The 19,165-nt window shown below is 44.6% G+C and overlaps 1 protein-coding gene across 1 annotated transcript in view; it reads right to left on the reverse strand.

Annotated features, from left to right (window-relative positions):
* LOC126165291 (uncharacterized) overlaps positions 1-19,165 on the reverse strand; it is a 380,023-nt gene that overhangs the window by 28,999 nt on the left and 331,859 nt on the right. The window contains exons 25-28 of the mRNA XM_049920310.1: positions 12,780-12,964; positions 9,727-9,928; positions 3,620-3,872; positions 512-710 (exon numbers count right to left, since the gene is read on the reverse strand). Of these exons, the coding sequence (XP_049776267.1) occupies positions 512-710; positions 3,620-3,872; positions 9,727-9,928; positions 12,780-12,964 (839 nt within the window). The remainder of the gene's footprint in view (positions 1-511; positions 711-3,619; positions 3,873-9,726; positions 9,929-12,779; positions 12,965-19,165) is intronic.

Consider the following 19,165-nt stretch of genomic DNA (forward strand, 5'->3'; position numbering starts at 1 on the left):
ACCGATGCCAATTGAAAGCAGGAAGAGCCGTAAATAATCACTTATTTGCGTAACAAGCGAGAGGTGAACTGTTTTGTAATCTAGGAATAATACATGTCAAAACAAACATGTATCATAATTGTATCATTATAGACCTCACTGATAATAACTTAAATTGAAAAAAGGCGAAACACCTCTGGGAAAATAAAATAAAGTGCAACAAGACAAGGTGTTTTTATTTACAAACAAATGTAACTGAAAACCATTCTTTTTGAATCAGCCTGTATAATGGTACACCAAATCTACTGCTTACTGTAAAATCCCAAACAATATAATCATGCAGATCAAAAAATAAATAAATAAAATTAGTTGTTACCAGAAAGTTGTCATGGTAATGTATACCACTGATTTAAAAAGCCTTGTTAAGCAAGCCTTGCTAAGCAATTTCAATGCAAACTACAGATGAAAAAACAAATCGACAGAGTAGGTAGGACCGTGCTAGTGAAACCTACTGCCCCCTGGGCTCACGTACCTGCTGAAGAGGAAGACACTGCCGGTGCTGGCGACGGAGACATTTCTGTAGTGGATGGACTCGTCATCTCGCCGTAGTTGTGCCAGCAGGCGGTACGTCTTGAGGTGGCTGCGGCCAGCCGCGGATTCCTGCCGCGCCGCATTCAGAGTCAGGTAGTTGGGATTGACGGGCAGCCACGTCTCGTCCGCCGTGCTGAAGCCTGCACACACACGCGCCCTCCATAAGACACAGCAGTCTCGCACTTAAACACGCGCCTTGACGTCTATACCAGCAAAATCAGTGGCACCGTCTCCAGATTTTGTTGATTCCGTCAAATCACGACTGTTACATACACTGATCGTCATAAAAGAGTAGGGCCGGAAGGACCCGACCCGCCTGATCTGGGCGCTAATGACCACTGTAGCTGTGCGCCCTAAAACCACAAAAAAAAAAAAAAAAATATCCCGACTGATCCATTGCCAACTGGGTGGGTATGTTGCACACAATCAGCTATGTCAATGATTACTTCTACACGGTCAGATGCGCACGCAGGGAGCATGGGTGAGGCCGTGACTCCGCACTCGTTGACATTAGAGGGTCACAAACGGCCGTGTTGGTTAGTATAACAGCACGTAACAGCACCTTCATGTGCACTGGAGCCAGACGACACGTTCAACAGCGAGTTTATCAGATTCAAGAGAGGCCACATCGTGAGATTGAGGGTGACTGGGTGATCCTACCGTCGTAAAACGCACGACACCGCTCCTACAAACACCACCGTTGCCCGTTTTCTGTGGTAATGGGTACAGGAAGGCACACATCCATGACATATAGGATCTGCACGTCCGACACACACCCCAAAGAGAGAGCACCGAATTATTATACGCCACACGCGAGCAGATCTGAAGGCAACGATAGGGACGATTCAACGAGCTGTCCTTCCTCCTAGGCAACATTCCGTAAGTGCCGGTACCATTGGCAAGCATCTGTATGTCGGACGTTTCGCAGCACGTCGACTGTTACACCCCCACCCCCATTCACAATCCCCACAGCGTCATACCTGACTCGCCCCCCCCCACCCCCATTCACAACCCCCACAGCGTCATACCTGACTCGCCCCCCCACCCCCATTCACAACCACCACAGCGTCATATCCAACTCGCCCCCCCACCCCCATTCACAACCTCCACAGCATCATACCCGACTCACCCCCCACCCCCATTCACAACCCCCACAGCGTCATACCTGACTGGCCCCCCACCCCCATTCACAACCCCCACAGCGTCATACCCGACTCGCCCCCCCACCCCCATTCACAACCCCCACAGCGTCATACCCGACTCGCCCCCCACTCCCATTCACAACCCCCACAGCGTCATACCCGACTCGCCCCCCCCACACCCATTCACAATCCCCCCAGCGTCATGCCCGACTCGCCCCCCCACCCCCATTCACAACCCTCACAGCGTCATACCCGACTCGCCCACCCACCCCCATTCACAACCCCCACAGTGTCATACACGACTCGCCCACCCACCCCCATTCACAACCCCCACAGTGTCATACCCGACTCGACCCCCGCCCGCATTCACAACCCCCACAGCGTCATACCCGACTCGCCCCCCACCACACCCATTCTCAATTCCCTCAGTGTCATCCCCGACTCGGCCGGAACGACGGTCATGGGGACAAGCCAACTGCCAGCGGGTCGCCTTTAGTGACGACTGCCACTTCTGCCTTGGAGACCATGGCCACTGGGTCCATGTATGGAAGCACGATGGAGAGCTTTACCAAGAGCGGGTTATGATCTCCCATCAGACATCTTGCCTGCCTAGTGTGATGGTGTGGGAAGTGATATCCTATAGTGCCCCTTCAACGTTAGTGTTCCTAACGGGCTCCGTGATAGCAGCACAGTATGTGGATGAGGTCCTGCAACTGGTGTCTCTGCAGTTCGTAAACGCCCACGCCCATGCCCTATTTCAAGGGGACAACGCTCGTCCTCACACCGCTGCCACCTCCCGAGCGGGCCTTGCATCTGAGGATAGTCTACCTTATGGCCTGATGTTTCACTAATCGAGAATGTATGGTGTGCCAACAGGACTCCATCTGCACCCACCAATCCGCGGAAACTATACCCTACGGTGCAAGCGGCATGGGATGGAGTGTAACAGGACTACTTCGGTATCAAGTATCCCAAAACTACATCCTAGACCTGTACAACTCCACGCCGCGATGTCTGGATACTTGTAGTGGCTGTGTATCGCAATAAATTTTGGTCCTTGAAAATTGAAAACGTAATTATTTCATATATGTTGTACCATCTACCTCCATGCCAACAATGATCGCAAACCGTTTTGTTCTTCTGTAGCAGCTCATTTTATGACTATCAGTTTATTATGTTTCTTGAAGGGCTATAAAAGGAAGATGAACTTTAAAGCCATATTATTCAACGGGCAGGGAAAGAAAGATAGGGTGGAAGATTTGATACTGAAAGAGGAATTTGATAGGGCACTGAAAGATCTAAGTCGCAGCGAACGTCTAGAAATAGACGACATTACTATTCTCCTTGGGAGAGCCAGCCAGGAGGAAACTATTCCACCTGGTGTTCATGCTGTATGACGCAGACCAAGTGCTGACAGGTGAGAATATTACTAAACTAACAGTTTGATCAGTAACAGTTGCAAAACACAGGCACAAATTATTTACAGAAGAATGAAAAAACTGGTAGAAGACGATCTAGGGATAAGAGAGTTTGGGTTCCAGAGAAATGTAGGAACACTCTAGGTAATACTGAATCTACGAACTCTCTTACAAGATGGATTTAGGAAAAGTAAACCTACGTTTCAAGCATTTGTAGACTTCGAGAAAGCCTTTGACAACCTTGATTGAATACACTCCTTGAAATTCTGAAGGTACCAGGGATTAAACAAAGAGAGTGAAACATTACTTACAGCTTGTACAGAAACCAGACGGCAGTTATACCTTCTCTTCGTGAGACAAAAGTGATTATTTACACGAAGAAAACTATTCCTTACAAATAAGCGGCTTAGCAGCTTCTCGGAACCAACAATGCCATGCAACCCTCTCCCACAAACCACTTTAACCAAACAGGTTTCAGAACATTCGTACCTGCATTCTTAGAGTCATCCCACTGGAATGGCGTCCTTTCTGGGTCCCTGGAATTTCCCAGTGTGACGTTATCTGCGCAGCCCTGTGGGTCCTGAGCCACCTCGCACGTCATGTTGTAGTTGTCCTCCATGCCGATCTCCTCTCCATTGTAGGTGACGGCGGTTCCCGGCAGCAGCGTCACCAGCATGTTCATCCCGTCCACCAGCTCTGGGCTGTAGCGGTTGGCCACTCGGTGCTGGTCGTGATTGCCAAGCTGAGGTCAAACATCGTGCATTAATAGCCTCTTTAGCCCCAAAAATACGCTATCAATGAAAGTATAGGACTGTATACAGGGATTAACATAATTAATAGCGAAAACAAACGCGATAAAAGATGCAAAGCGGATCAAGAAAACATGGGCCTGCAACGACCAGTTTACGACATAATTGTGAATGTATGGTTATGGGCTGCCACTTGCTTTAATACAAAATGTTCTTTGTTACTACGTGCACTCGTCAGCCAGCCCTCTCATCGATGTAAAACCGTCCAGGCTATAGCAGGATCACCCAACGAGGAATGACTGCTACCACAATGCATGTAATATCAGTTCGCGTGCTGCCCTTGTGTAGAGTGGGGAAGGCGCGCGATCTATCCGAGTTTGACCGAAAGGCAGACTATAATGGCCCGGCGGATCGGCACGACCATTTCAAGGGGTGATGCGGTGAGTTTCTTCAACACGTGGCGGAACCAAGGTGAAACCACGCCCAGACGTCGTGGGGTTCGTCGGCCACCCCTCATTACAAATGTCGGACGTCGTAGACTGGGCAGACTGGTAAAACAGAACAGGCGGCGAACTATGGCGCAACTACTATGAAGCTTGAAGCAGGACAGAGTACAAGCGTGTGTGAGCGCACAGTGCACCCAACAGTTCTACCGATGTGCCTCTGCAGCAGACGACCCACACATGTGCCAATGGTAACACCATGACATCGGCAACTGTGACTGAAATGGGCATGTGACCATTGGCACTGGACGTTGAGGCTGTGGCAGAGCGTTGCATAGTCCGATGATTCTTGATACCTTCTTCATCATTCCGATGGAAGGGCGTGAAACCGTCGTCTTCCAGGTGAACAGCTTCTTGACACTGTACTGGAAAACGGAAAAAAGCTGGCGGCGATTCCATTATGCTTTGGTAAACATTCACGTGGGTATCCACGCGTCCAGTGGCCAAGGACTATCGTATACTGGTTGCAGACCGCGTGCAACCCTTCATAGCAACCACGTTTCCTGACGACAGTGAAATTTTTCAACAAGATGCGCCATGTCACAAGGTGAGGAAAGTGATGGAATGGTTCAAGGAATACAGCAGCTAGTTCTGATTGATGTGCTGCCCCCCGAGCCCCCCCCCCCCCAGCTCTCCAGATCTAAACCCAATCAAACGTTTCTCCTCGGAATTTACGGTAATTAGGTGACTTGTGTGTGCAGATGTGTGCAATTCCATCCAGCGACCTACCAAGGCCTCAGGGCTTGTATGCCACGAAGTGTCGACGCTGTTATCCGTGCCAGTGGTGGACATAACGGCTAAAAATGGTGGCCATAAGTTTCTGGCTGATCAGTGTATGTGCTGAAATGCAAACGTATATCACAGCCTAACTGCTCTCAAATTTCACCCACGACCTACCTCAAAAAGAGACAAAATACTTCAGTCTGTTACAAGTTACTAATTGCTGTCGTCCTCAAATCTGAATGCGACACTCAAGGTTGTCTCTGCAGTGTGTTTCGAATTGTTTCAAGTGTCCCTGCTCCACCTGGAAAAGCATGATCTGGTTGTACAACTCGATGCCTCTGATCTTCAGCCATATCATCAAAAGTACTTCACTTCTGAGACGACCCCAGGCAGAAACAAATCCGGAGAATAGGTGTCACATGATGTTGGAAGCCAAGGCACAGGGCTTCCTTTACCTATTCACTTCGGACCATATTAACACGTTAGCCATTGTCTTAGCTCCACACCAAAATGTGCCACTGTCCAATGATACATATATCACATTCCTCAACGTTGCGAAGTGGAACATTTTTATACAAGCATTCTGCACAGTGCTTGACAGCCCTTGTCCCTCAGTATATAAGTATCTGACCTCTGTTTAGCTGTGGCTGTTCCTTGGCGTTTCGACTTCGCCATCATCAACAGTCGACTTTGGCAGATTTAGAAGCGCTGAAATATCCCTGACAGTTTTGTTACTCAGGTGACATCCAGTGACTAGTCCACATTCGAAGTCACTGGGATCTCCTGAACAACCCATTCTGGTGTTGCTGTTTGTCTTCTGACAACACAATAATCCCCGCTTCCTTTTATACTGATGGGTGCGATTCACGTGGCATCTGATGGTCAGCTCCGCATTAGAGGGTGTCCGGATACATTTTATCAGATTGTGTACTCGTGACTGGTTCGCCGCATCAAACGAGTAGCCGTTGCCTATGGACAGGAAACTGTTGCAGATACTTGGACAAATGTTGAACCCAATGGAACTCAATGATCATACACCATAGGCAGCTGTTCGGGGAACTGCGCCTGATACATCCGGAAATTCAGTGATGCAAGAGCCTCGAGCATTGCTGTGTTCCCTAGCACACGCCTGCCGCGTTCCCTATCGCTTCCAACACGATATTGAGCACCCCCTAAGTTCTACCATCATACCTGTCTCTCACTGAAATTCATCTCTAATGAACAACTGATAAACCTCTACGGTCGTCCCTATACACGATGAACGACCCCAGGGCCAAACCTTTTCAGTTACACAATACTAATTAAGCAAAGACACGATGTTTAGAAATTTCTCGTTTAACTTTGTTTTCTTTTTGAACAAATGAAGATTCTTACAGACTAGTATGTCGCTCTCTGGCTTTCTTGGTGTGGCAGTAGACGGACGTATATGTGTGGTCTACCTCTAGGCGGCACATAATTATTCAGAGTAAGCACTTATCGTCCTTCAAATAAACTAGGTGATTTTAAAAAAAAAGTATTATTTATTAATCACAAATTCGACGGATCACGATCTAAACTTTTATAGTGCTAAAGTTATTGTACCAAGTAAGAGCAGAGCAGAACCGAGAAGAAAGCGAAGACAACGAGACAAGACGTAAAATTTTAACTACTTTCCATCGAAGTTCATTTGCCTTCATGCAGAATGACGGGTTATTAAAAATTTCGAAACTAGTGATACAGATAATCGGTCTATAGCTGTATGAAACGCCGTAATTCGCGTAGCTTTTCACTGCAAATCAGGTATTACGCGGTAAGCCAACAAAGCTTTACTTGTATGTTATCATTCTTTCAGTTAGTTCACTTTTTTATTTGTAACTATCGTAATTTAAGTATATGGTCCGGTGACACATCAAACTGCAAGAAAAAACTTGCTATATTTTGTGAATTGCGAGTCATTAGTTGCTATAATGGATTCGATCAGTTCCGCCGTTTTTCACCCAGATCGTATTATTTATCTCGCTTGCTGTGGAGTCGCACACGCCTAGCCAGTTTCTCATCAATGCTACTTAATAAGAACTATTTGTTGATGACGTTTGGCATATTAATGACTGAGAATCAAGGAGTAGTACAGATTGCTTTTTTGCCACTTTGTGAGGTAGGACATGTTCTTTCAGGTTTCGACACAGCTTGGTACCGACTATTATTAGGGTGAAAGGAAATTGCTTCTCCTGTCACCTAGCAGTTTGCTTCACAAGTATTCTTCACACAGGGGTGGAGAACATTTCGGAGGAGAGAGCGTGCATACATGCTAAGATGGAAGAGAATTTAACGTATGATGAGGTATTTACGTATTACAAAGGCAGTTTCTGACTGCTGTCCTCATTTTTACAGGTAAAGCGTCGGCAGTTAAAAAATGGACAGAGAATCTTCTTTGTATACGGTTCCGTGACTTGCGACTGGCTCGGCTTGAAAAAAATTCCCTACCAACAACACGTCCTCTTGAGGTCGATACACTATAGACGCCAGGTTGACCTCACGTCACGCTACAGCCCATAAAGCATTCTCCCATGTAATATGAACGACGACCTTCTCACTAGCCGTCAATGGAAAGGGTCGTCGAAAACACGTCACATAAAGAATTCCCCACCAGAATGAGCTAAACGTTGGGGAAATAGTAGAGTTACGTGTCAGTACTGCAAAATCCTTTGTCATTTTATGCTTCTGTGACTTAACGTTCTGTATGTTACAGGTACTCACTTGTGATAGATTGCTGTCGTTGCATCTTTTCTATGACCGTTTCGCAAGTAAAAGTGCCGTCATTTCTGAATGACACATATTATTTCGATCTTATAACACTTAGTAAAGAAAGCAGGTTACACTTGCCCTATTTACAGAGTAAAAATACTCGTACCTTGTATATGGATATTCACGTGCAGTTTTTAGTGTCTTTTGAGATGGGCGTCATCCGAAAGATTACTCCAATTTACACACTCCGTCGAACATAGTATAAACCTCACGTGCCGCTTGCATCAGATGCTTTGATTTCCACGGAGAGTGAAGCATACTTGTAGGAGGAGCCCCAGTGAAATGGCAGCCACTACTGCACAGCATATTTTCACTTCGTAGTTCATCGTCACGTATACAAAAGAGTTATAGGTCCGTTACTGAATTTGTTCCATGAAGGTCGCCATTCTGTCGCGAAATTATTATACTTCCATTAAAAAACAAAGTAAACTATTGATTGTATATAGGTGATTAAGTAAATTACAGAACGCATTTGGTTTTTTGATGAGCACCTGGTCACTATTTGTTTAGTCGCGCCTGATGGTCTGGGGGTAAACTGCTGGCCTGGATAGCGAATGGTATCGAGACCGAATCCCGAACGAACCACGGAATTTTCAAGTTGCTTTTGACCTAGCCTTCGCCTCTCAGTGATGTGAAGATTCACCAGGAACGGTCCAACGTTAAACTGTACTCACAAGTTCCCAAGCATGATTACTGAGTTGGGATTGTGATACGCACGAAGCCGGTGTGGCAGCCAACTGAAATCTTGCATTAGGCTGTTGAGCCACGTAATATTATTTTATTAACCGCCTTGGTGAAACGCTGTTTAACAACCGATCAACCTTTTGAGATGAAAAAGTTAGGTGACTGGTGTAAATCTCATCAGACTTCATATTAAATACTTAATATAGTAAAATATCCGACGTTTCGCCACGTTGTGCCGGATTTCCTCGGGGCAGTAAAGTAAATCAAAGAGAAATTTAGTGCGTGAATTAAAATACAGGAGAAGAAATAAAAACTTTTAAGAGGTAAGAGGTTATAAGATGAACAATACAGTATGAGTAATAGAATGTAGTAGAATTAAATCAGGGAATTAGTTTAGGAAACCAGATACTAGTAGATGAGTTTCCCTATTTGGGGGTGGAAGAAACATTAACGATAGCCGAAGTAAGTAGGATATAAACTGCAGACTTGCAATAGCAATATAATGAAATTTGTTAACATCAAATATAAATTTAAGTATTAGGAAGGACTTTCTTAAGATAACTGTCTGGTGTGTTGCCTTCTGCGGAAGTAAAACGTGGACACTAAACAGTTGAGACCAGAAGAGAATAAAAGCTTTTGAAAAATGGTGCTACAGTAGAATCTTGAAGATTAAGTAGGTAGAAGGTCTAAATCGTGAATAAGGGCTTAGTCAGATGGAGGAGGAAAGAAATTTATGGCACAAGTTGACTGAAAGTAGGGATGCCTTCACAGGACGTATCCTGAGGCTTTAAGGAAAGGACGGTTTTGGTGCTAGACGGAACTGTGTGTGTGGTTCAGATGGTTCAAATGGCTCTGTGCACTATGGGACAACATCTGAGGTCATCAGTCCCCTACAACTTAGAACTATTTAAACCTAACCAACCTAAGGACATCACACACATCCATCCCCTAAGCAGGCTTCGAACCTGCGACCGTAGCAGTGGCTGGGTTCCAGACTGAAGCGCCTAGAACCGCTAGGCCACCGCGGCCGGTACCTGTGTGTGTGGTAGGGGCGGAATACTACTGCTACTACTACTACTACTAATAATAATAATAATAAAGGGTAACAACAACAGAGAGAGTTTGGAAGAAGCGTTGAAGTAAGTGAACTCACCACCCAGTTGGACCAGATACCACGTTCATTGACAATATCGTTCCATTCACTGACGACGCGGACGAACTCCTCTGCCGTGGAACGACCGTTGAGGTCGGTGATGAGGAGGAAGTTGAAGGACAAGTGCGCACCGGGGTTGCTGGCGTTGCCATAGTAACCCAGCACCTCATCCAGCGTTCCTCCCGCTTCCGTCACCATCACCCTGGCACAGCCATTGGAAACACACCTCAAAGAACAGCACGAGTAGCAGAGCTACTGCTGTGGCAGTTTTTGTATGCCCATGTCATACCAGCTCGTTGCCATGCTGTTCAGAAAGTTATGAACATCTTATTTCACCTCATCGTCGGAGATGAATCGCTGGGACCACAATTAACGCTGACAGGTACTGTGAGACTCTGAAAAAACTCAAACGGGCAATTCAGAACCGGTGAAGAGGAATGTTGAGCAAGGGCGTACACATTCTCCATGACAACGCTAGCCAACACATCGTTCGACATACCGTTGCTCTCCTGCAACAGTTTCAGTGGAACATAATCACCCACCTACCCTACAGTCCTGCCTTGGCGCCCATTGACTATCACCTGTTTCCCAAGTTAAAAGTACATTTGGTCGGAAAGCGATTCAGCTCAGACGGCGTGGTGAAAGAAGAGGTTCGTAACTTTATGAATAGCATGGCGGCGAGCTGGTATGACATGGGCATACAAAAACTGAACAGCGTCTACAAAAATGCATCGGCAGCAGTGGTGATTATGTCGAAAAATAGCTAAATGTTCAAGCTGTAAACAGATGTAAACCGTTGTAGGAATAAACAGGTCAATGTACTTATAAAAAAAGTAGAAGACCTTACTTTTGGGATTAAATGTTTCTTGCGCTATAAGCAGTGAGAAGATTTACGGTCCTTCCTTTTTTTCTGAGTCAGCTATAACTGGCATATCGTACCTTGACATGTTTCAGCATTATCTAATGCCTCAGTTACAACAATATATAGGCACAGAATTTATTTTCCAGCAAGATGGCGTGCCACCACTTTATCATCGTGAAGCTGTCGCGTATCTCCGTAGGAATGTCCCGTCTTGAACTGCACATGGTGGTACAATATGCTGGTCACCACGATCACTTGGCTTTCTGTGCATGATGTTATATTAAAGACAGAGAGCGTGTTCCTCCACTTCCGAGAAACGTCGACGAGATGCGACAACAGATAACACAAGCAGTTGCCACCGTATATCAAGTCTTGCTTCAAAGGATTTAGCAGGAAACTGATTACAGATGCGACATTTGTCGTGTTACAAACGGTGGCCACACTGAACATTTCTAAATAAGACTTGAAGATATACTGAATTCAGTGCTGTATCAGACATCTCCGAAAATTATTTATTTTTGTATAAATGACTTATTAACATCCTACATTTCTGAACATGGTTGTTCTTCAGCAACCGTATATTAGTTTCAATATAAGATTAAATAGACAACCGGATGCACATAACGTTCTGTACTTCCGCGTCTGAGGAGTGCTGCATTATACTGTGTGTTGTATCGCACATTTTTGTGATTGCACATTACAGGAATTTTCATTAATAATGAATTGTTTACACAGAAACAAAGGTAAGTGAAGTACAAAAGACAAAAACTCACAATTACATTATTACTACAAACAGAGCCATCTGAGGTCACGCGTCACTTGCGTTATAGCAAAACACAAAAAGACCTGAACAACTCCTGAAATTTCGCCGGCGCAGTTGAGGTTCAACTGGTAGTATAATAGGAACGAAACATCTCAAGTACCTAGCATTCTAGCTGTTCCAAATATAAAGCGAAAAACATTCTCCACCCCGTCACTGCTCCTGTTGACCTGTGGAACCCCTATTCAGTATTCTATGCACATTACAGTATACTACCGCATGTGAGAGAAAGCTGAGGCAGCTCATTTTGTTATCCCTCTAACTTTCTCCTCCATTTATAGCTGGTGTCGAACTACCCAACTACTTCCTACGTTCCTACTTTTCTCTCTCACATCTCGTCCCACGCGTCGATTTTTGCCACGGTCCACATTCTAAATCAACTTGTCTGTAAATTATATTATTTATTCCACTTTTCACAAACAAATATATTTTTCGCTGTTGATGTCACAATCATTTTGTTTTTGTTATTGTTCGCTGCGTTTCGTCGTAGCGGACGCCGCATGACATCCCTTGCAGTTCGTTGTTGATCCCTTCACTCAGGTTTTTTTTTGTTTTTTGTTTTTTACAAAGAGCAGCCAGCTCTCTTGACCGAACATGCAGAGCATCCGTGCCGGCGCCATCTCTCCATCTGAGCTACCCAAGCATGATTCACGGCCCATCCTCACAGCTTACTTCCGCCCGTAGAGCACCTTCCCGCGGAACGCAAAGGTACCGAATTCCGGCACTCAGTTTTAATTTGCCAGGAAGTTTCATACCAGCACACACTCCGCTGCAGAGTGAAAATCTCATTCTGGAAACATACCCCAGGATATGGCTAAGCCACGTCTCCGTAATATCCCTTCTTTCAGGAGTGCTAGTTCTGCAAGATTTGCAGAAGAGTTTCTGTGAAGTTTGGAAGGTAGGAGACAAGGTACTGGCGGGAGTAAAGCTGTGAGGACTGGCGTGTTGGGTAGCTCAGATGGTAGAGGACTTGTCCGCGGAAGGCACAGCTACCGAGTTCGAGACTACGACGACACTCAGTTTTAAAATGCCAGGAAGTTTAATTTCTGTGTATTAGATTCCGTACCAAGTAAATAATATATTGAAACACGTAGTGAATTTAATGATAAGATATCAAGGTGAGATACCAGAGACAGACTTATGATCATTACCAGGAAAATTAATGACTAATAAAACGACGGGATTATCATACTTGTGACTATTTCTTACTGAAACGAATTGTCTCCTGTTCGCCACACACAGTTACAACTACCATATGATTGCATATGACATAAAATTTAAGTTTGGCAAATAAGGGAGATGCTTCCTGTTTGCTAAAACTACGCATCAGTGCTAATACCTTTAAATGCTGGTCTCCACGTTGTTACTTACTTTTCTTCGTACTCGTCCAGCACTGTGCGGAATTCCTCGACCACCGCGTATGTTTCCGGTTGATGCACCATGGGGTTAGGTTCGCCGTTTGTAATATTTGGGAAACCTTCCGCTTCCACAAGGCAGATAACGGCATCCATACGAAAGCCATCCACTCCTTTATCCAACCAGAACCTCAAAACATTCTGCAATGAAAGTACCTTTAAATGTTTTCCGACGAAAGGAGATAACAGGTAACAGTTCTTACCATTTATACTTTTTAGTGGTCTTGTCTAAAGGGCTGACTGAGCACGTCTCTCCAGAAATAAAATTTCTAATTTTATGGACAAAGATGAAGGGAAGAGGGACGAATCGGTCCCACGGCCTTTTTATGTACACTTGCTCCTTCCGGACTCTGGTGAATGACTCCAACTCCACAATGGTTCCTTTTGTTATAAACAGTATGATAAAGACCCTATTTTTGCCATAATTTCTTTATTCATAAACAGAAATAAATTAGTGTATTTGTGCTTGTTAAATTCACTGCCTCAAATACTTACAATTCTCGACAGCATTAATGTTAAGTCACAAGCATAAGCAACTATACTGGTGATAAGTGCAAGACTTAAAATATTTTGGGTTAGATCACCAGTCAGTCCGGCGACCTTTGTTTTGGCATTTATCTCTTTTTTCGTTTCTGGAAATTATTTGTTAATGACAAAAATGAGAAGTTGCTCCGTGATATGGTGTAGTTTCTAAAAAAAACAATAAAAAATCGTAAGTGCAAGATTAAAATATTCTGTGTTCGATCCCCAGTCACTCTGGGAATCTTTGTTTGTAATTTATCTCTTGTTTCAGTTCTGAAAATAATTTATTAATGAGAAAATGAGAAGTCGCTCTATTATATGGAGTCGTAATTGATATGGAAGTCAGTTCTATGTTCAGAAAAATGCAAAGACAGCCTATCTCCAACTACAGTTTGCCTAGTAAAGTAATGTGGTTTTCAGGCTTCCAATGAAGGAGCTTTGCTTTTTATGTTACATCGAAAATTAGATTTGTATCAGTTGTTTTATACTGTGGAAATCCCAAAAACCTTATGTCATGTATGTAAGTGCAGATTACATACGAGCCATTGCAAGTTTAGTGTCAGTTAAATGTTTCCTTAGAATATAATTAGCCAGAGCCAACACTCTTTCTTGTTACAAATAAATATGTATTTTTCATTATTTTTAATTTATTTTTCCTTATTTTCAGCGTCAAAACTAACAATATTCCATTGTGTAAATTAAATAGCCATCTTACGTTTCCATACCATTCTAAGCAGACTCATCCTCACAGAAAACATAACCTGATTACATCATACTATACACAAAACCAAATGTACACGTAATTCATCGTTATGAATTTGACAGTGTTATTCCCATGCATTCAGAACTTAGCAGTAGGTATGAAACAGCTCTGTCTTCTTTTCATTCCTGATCCTCTGATGCACACACAGATACTATAGTTTGTGGAGACTGTTGTTTAAGGATGTTTGAAAAGCGTCTGTCGAAAACAATGGCTCGCGTCAACCACTTGAACTTCACGCGCTATTTATCTGTCCATCTGCAAGTGAAGTGGCGTTAAACCTCCGCTTCCAGAAAATCTGATCCGTGATGAACGGTAGCTGATACTGTTCGTGATAGGTGACTGCGACTCCTACCATCAAATTGCTGTCCACGGATATTGATTTTGGCAGCGTGATATTCCCTCGTGGAACACTCTTGAAATACAACCACTGGGAAACTTTAGTGCCTTCAAAACTCCATGGATAGCAACCGAGGTAAGTGGCGCAGTGGTACGCGTACTGGACTCGCATTCGATAGGACGACGTTTCAGATCCTCGTCCAGACACCCTGACAGAATTTCCGCGATTTCACTAAATCGTTCCAGGCAAATTCCGGAATGGTTTCTTTGAAAAGGGCATGACCGACTTTCTTCCACATCCATTTGTGTTCCACGCTTGTGCTCCATCTGTGATGATCTTCCTGTCGACGGGACGTTAGTAGGATGGCGGAGTCGGTGCGAGTGCAGTTTCGATACCAAAATTATATGCGAATAAATTATGCGAATTAATTGTTTGCTCAATTAATTACCCCCATCACCCACCCTTGGATGACGTCTCTGATTTTCCCCAGCCGCCATGTGCGTCTCCACCCCGTCCCTCACCTTCCCCCCCCCCCCTTCCTCTCCCCCTCAGTCCAACTGTCCTATTGGCGGGAATTTCGAATTTTGGCAGGAATTTCGAATAGAAATTGGCGGGAAATTAAAAATTGCAGGTGCCTTTTCCGGGACTCGAACCTTGTTCCTCCTTATCAGGAAACTCCAGGGGGGTCAGTCACTCTTCAGCTGCAGAATAGAAAGGTTACCAGAATGAGATTTTCACTCTGCAGGGGAGTGTGCGCTGATAAGAAACTTCCTGGCAGATTAAAACTGTGTGAGGGACCGAGCCGCGAACTCGGGATCTTTGCCTATCGCGGGCAAGTGCTCTACCATCTGAGCCACCAAAGCACGACTCACGCTGCGCTCTCACAGCTTTACTTCGGCCACTACCTCGTATCCTACCTTCCAAACTTTACAGAAGCTCTCCTGCAAATCTTGCAGTACTAGCACTCCTGAAAGAAAGGATATTGTGGAGACATTGCTTAGCCACAGCCTGGGGGATGGTGCGTGAGTCGTGCTTGGGTAGCTCAAATGGTAGAGCACTTGCTCGCGAAAGGCAAAGGTCCCGAGTTCGAGTCTCGGTCCGGCACACAGTTTTAATCTGCCAGGAAGTTTCAAGGTTAGGTTAGTGTGCTTTATTTATTTTGGGTAGGAAACTGAAGTAATGATCAGTTATAATTATGTAATTAACGATAAAGGTCGGTCCCTATTACACTACTCAAGGAGCGCCTAAAATCGCAATACAACTCAAAAATTGACAATATGATGCGACTAGTATTATCCTGCTGGAAATAGATAGTAGCAGATGTTGTCGAAATAAATACTAACTTTACATAGGATGATCCCTTTAGCCATAAGCCGAATTGAAATAAATCTCTCTGCTCCACTTGTGAATTGGCGAGATAAAGCTTGCAATGGAGGGTACTACCTTTATTTTTGGTGGGAAATGTGTTCAACTGATGAGATGTTGGCGGTGGATAGAGAAGAGCTTAACGAGTGTGTTACCTGTAAACATATAGCTGAGGACTGTGTCTACAGCCTCTTACATGAGGAATGGAAGGTGCTGATAATGGAGGGGAGCGTAGGTAGCAAATAATGGTGACCCACTGGTTGGTCTGATGATGCATTTCATCGCTCATAGAGACTATTGCCTGTGCTGGAGCTGTTCGTGTTTACTGAATGTTTGTGTGTGTCTCGTTATTTGACGTCGGAGTTCGCTACAGCGCCTTCCGGTGCGTTGCCCTGGTGTTGTGAATTCAAATAAACTGTGCTCTCTTTATTTCTCGACAACTTCATCCTACTGCCCCCGAGATGTCACCTTGGTATAGCTGTTGTGTAACTTGGGCGCTGATACATAGTAAGAACGGATAGGGCAGCAAACCATCACTGAAGTGTAGGAAGTTCTATACACGTTACCACAACTGATCGAAAATGCTTCATTAGTCAAATTAGACATCAAAATTGTCGTGAAAAATGTAACCAGCGCTCGTAAACAAATGGTTTAAATTGCTCTGAGCACTATGCGACTTAACTTCTGAGGTCATCAGTCGCCTAGAACTTAGAACTAATAACACCTAACTAACCTAAGGACATCACACACATCCATGCCCGAGGCAGGATTCGAACCTGCGACCGTAGCGGTCGCTCGGATCCAGACTGTAGCACCTACAACCACACGGCCTCTTCGGCCGGCAGCTCGTAAACAACTGGTCATAATGCAAGACATGTACTGGGAAATGAGAAAAATTCTTAAAATAACACAACTACGATAAGAACCGGTCCCAAAAGATAGCACTAGCAGAGAGGGGTGGCACCTGCACCTTTGTTCACCTCGATGTGCGATCATGAACTAACCAGCTCGGAGCCAGACACAGCAGGATACCGTGGTTTCTTGTTATTATTCGAAAATGTAGACAACCTTGTTACAACATATTGGTAATATAGTTTCCACAGAGGATGTTACGGTCTTTAGCAGGAGAAATTTAAATGCGCGTACACCCCCTACAGAACCGTTTTGCGAAGAGTATTTCGCTTTTTGCGGGGCTGCAGCATTGTCGAAGAAACGTACATGTGGTTTAAATCGAGACGTCGCGACAGGTAATAAGCATGCAGAGTCTTTATATACTACTGGCCATTAAAATTGCTACACCACGAAGATTACGTGCTACAGACACGAAATTTAACAGACAGGAAGAAGATGCTGTGATATGCAAATGTTTAGCTTTTCAGAGGATTCACACAAGGATGGAGCCGATAGCGACACGTACAACGTGCTGACATAAGGAAAGTTTCCAACCGATTTCTCATACACAAGCAGCAGTCGACCGGCATTGCCTCGCGACATTGCTGCTTTTTTGATCCTGATCCAATGTCTGTCAGCAGAATATGGAATAGGTGGGTTCAGGAGGGTAATACGGAACGCCGTGATGGATCCCAACGGCCTCGTATCACTAGCAGTCGAGATGACAGGCATCTTATCCGCATGACTGTAAGGAATCCTGCTTCCACGTCTCGATCCCTGAGTCAACAGATGGGGACGTTTGCAAGACAACAATCATCTGCACGAGCAGTTCGACGACGTTTGCAGCAGTATGGACTATCAGCTCGGACACCATGTCTGCGGTTACCCTTGACGCTGCATCACAGACAGGAGCGCCTACGAAGGTGTACTCAACGACGAACCTGGTTGCACGGATGGCAAAACGTCATTTTTTCGGATGAATCCGGGTTCTGTTTACAGCATCAAGATGGTCGCATCCGTGTTTGGCGACATCGCGGTGAACGCGCATTGGAAGCGTGTATTCGTCATCGTCATACTGGCGTATCAGCTGGCGTTATGGTATGGGGTGCCATTGGTTACACATCTCGGTCCCTCTTGTTCCGATTGACGGTACTTTGAACAGTGGACGTTACATTTCAGATGTGTTACGACCCATGGCTCTACCCTTCATTGGATAACTGCGAAATCCTACATTTCGGCAGGATAATGCACGACCGCATGTTGCAGGTCCTGTATGGGCCTTTCTGGATACAGAAAATGTTCGACTGATGCCCTGGCCAGCACATTCACGAAATGTCTCACCAATTGGAAACGTTTGGTCAATGGTGGCCGAGCAACTGGCTCGTCAAAATACGCCAGTCACTTCTCTTGATGAACTGTGGTATCGTGATGAAGCTGCCTGGGCAGCTGTACCTGTACACGCCATCCAAGCTCTGTTTGACTCAATGCCCAGGCGTATCAAGGCCGTTATTGCTCCCAGAGGTGGTTGTTCTGGGTACTAATTTGTCATGATCTATGCACCCAAGTTGCGTGAAAATGTAATCGCATGTCAATTCTTGTATAATATATCTGTCCAATGAATACCCGTTTATCATGTGCATTTGTTCTTGGTGTAGCAGTTTTAATGGCCATTAGTGTATGTGTGTGTGTGGAGCTGTCAGTAGTTGTGGCTCGAATACATAGTTTGCTATCTTTTCGTCCGTAAATTACGCTGCCGGGGAGACACGCTCTGTAGGTAGGGAAAAGGGGAAGTCTTATGGTTCAGGATGCTAAGTGCAGTCGACACACTGTCAACTAAAGAATAAATTACTACTAGGGTAAAAAATACCTGAACTCTGCAGTTTGTAAATATCTGTCAGGGTTGTGGGAACGAATCAGAGTTGAGTATATAAACAAAAATAGCGAGGCTGATCTGGTAAGCAATAAGAGCATACACTTATGGGAGAAATATCCGATTAGCAACAAAAATCAACTCTGTACACATGTCAACTCTCTGTACACATGTCATGTCTCTATCTATAAGATAGAGTGGAACTCAAATGAACATATATAACTGTTTCCAGACTTCTGAATTTCCTTCAAGTGCACCACTACATGAGCCTGCAGACATGCTCTCTGATGTGTCGTAGCAGCACACTGCAGTGTTTCCCATGTATCCGTCATCTATACCATTCATTGAACCTCATTTAGGTACAAAACGAGTGTTATTATACTTTCCATGATCGTTCTATCCAAAATGAATGAATATATATCATCGGGATGAGGGAAATTCTTAGGACTTTTTAGTAGCCCGGTATATGAGACATGCAAATACTCTCGTATAAAATCAAACAACGAATAGCTATGTCAGCAATATGACCGTACACATATAGAAAACTATCGAAACAAATATGACAATGACATAAAATCTGTAAAAATTTAGGAA

Source organism: Schistocerca cancellata, chromosome 1 (assembly GCF_023864275.1).
Source record: "Schistocerca cancellata isolate TAMUIC-IGC-003103 chromosome 1, iqSchCanc2.1, whole genome shotgun sequence".
NCBI classification, from domain to species: domain Eukaryota; kingdom Metazoa; phylum Arthropoda; class Insecta; order Orthoptera; family Acrididae; genus Schistocerca; species Schistocerca cancellata.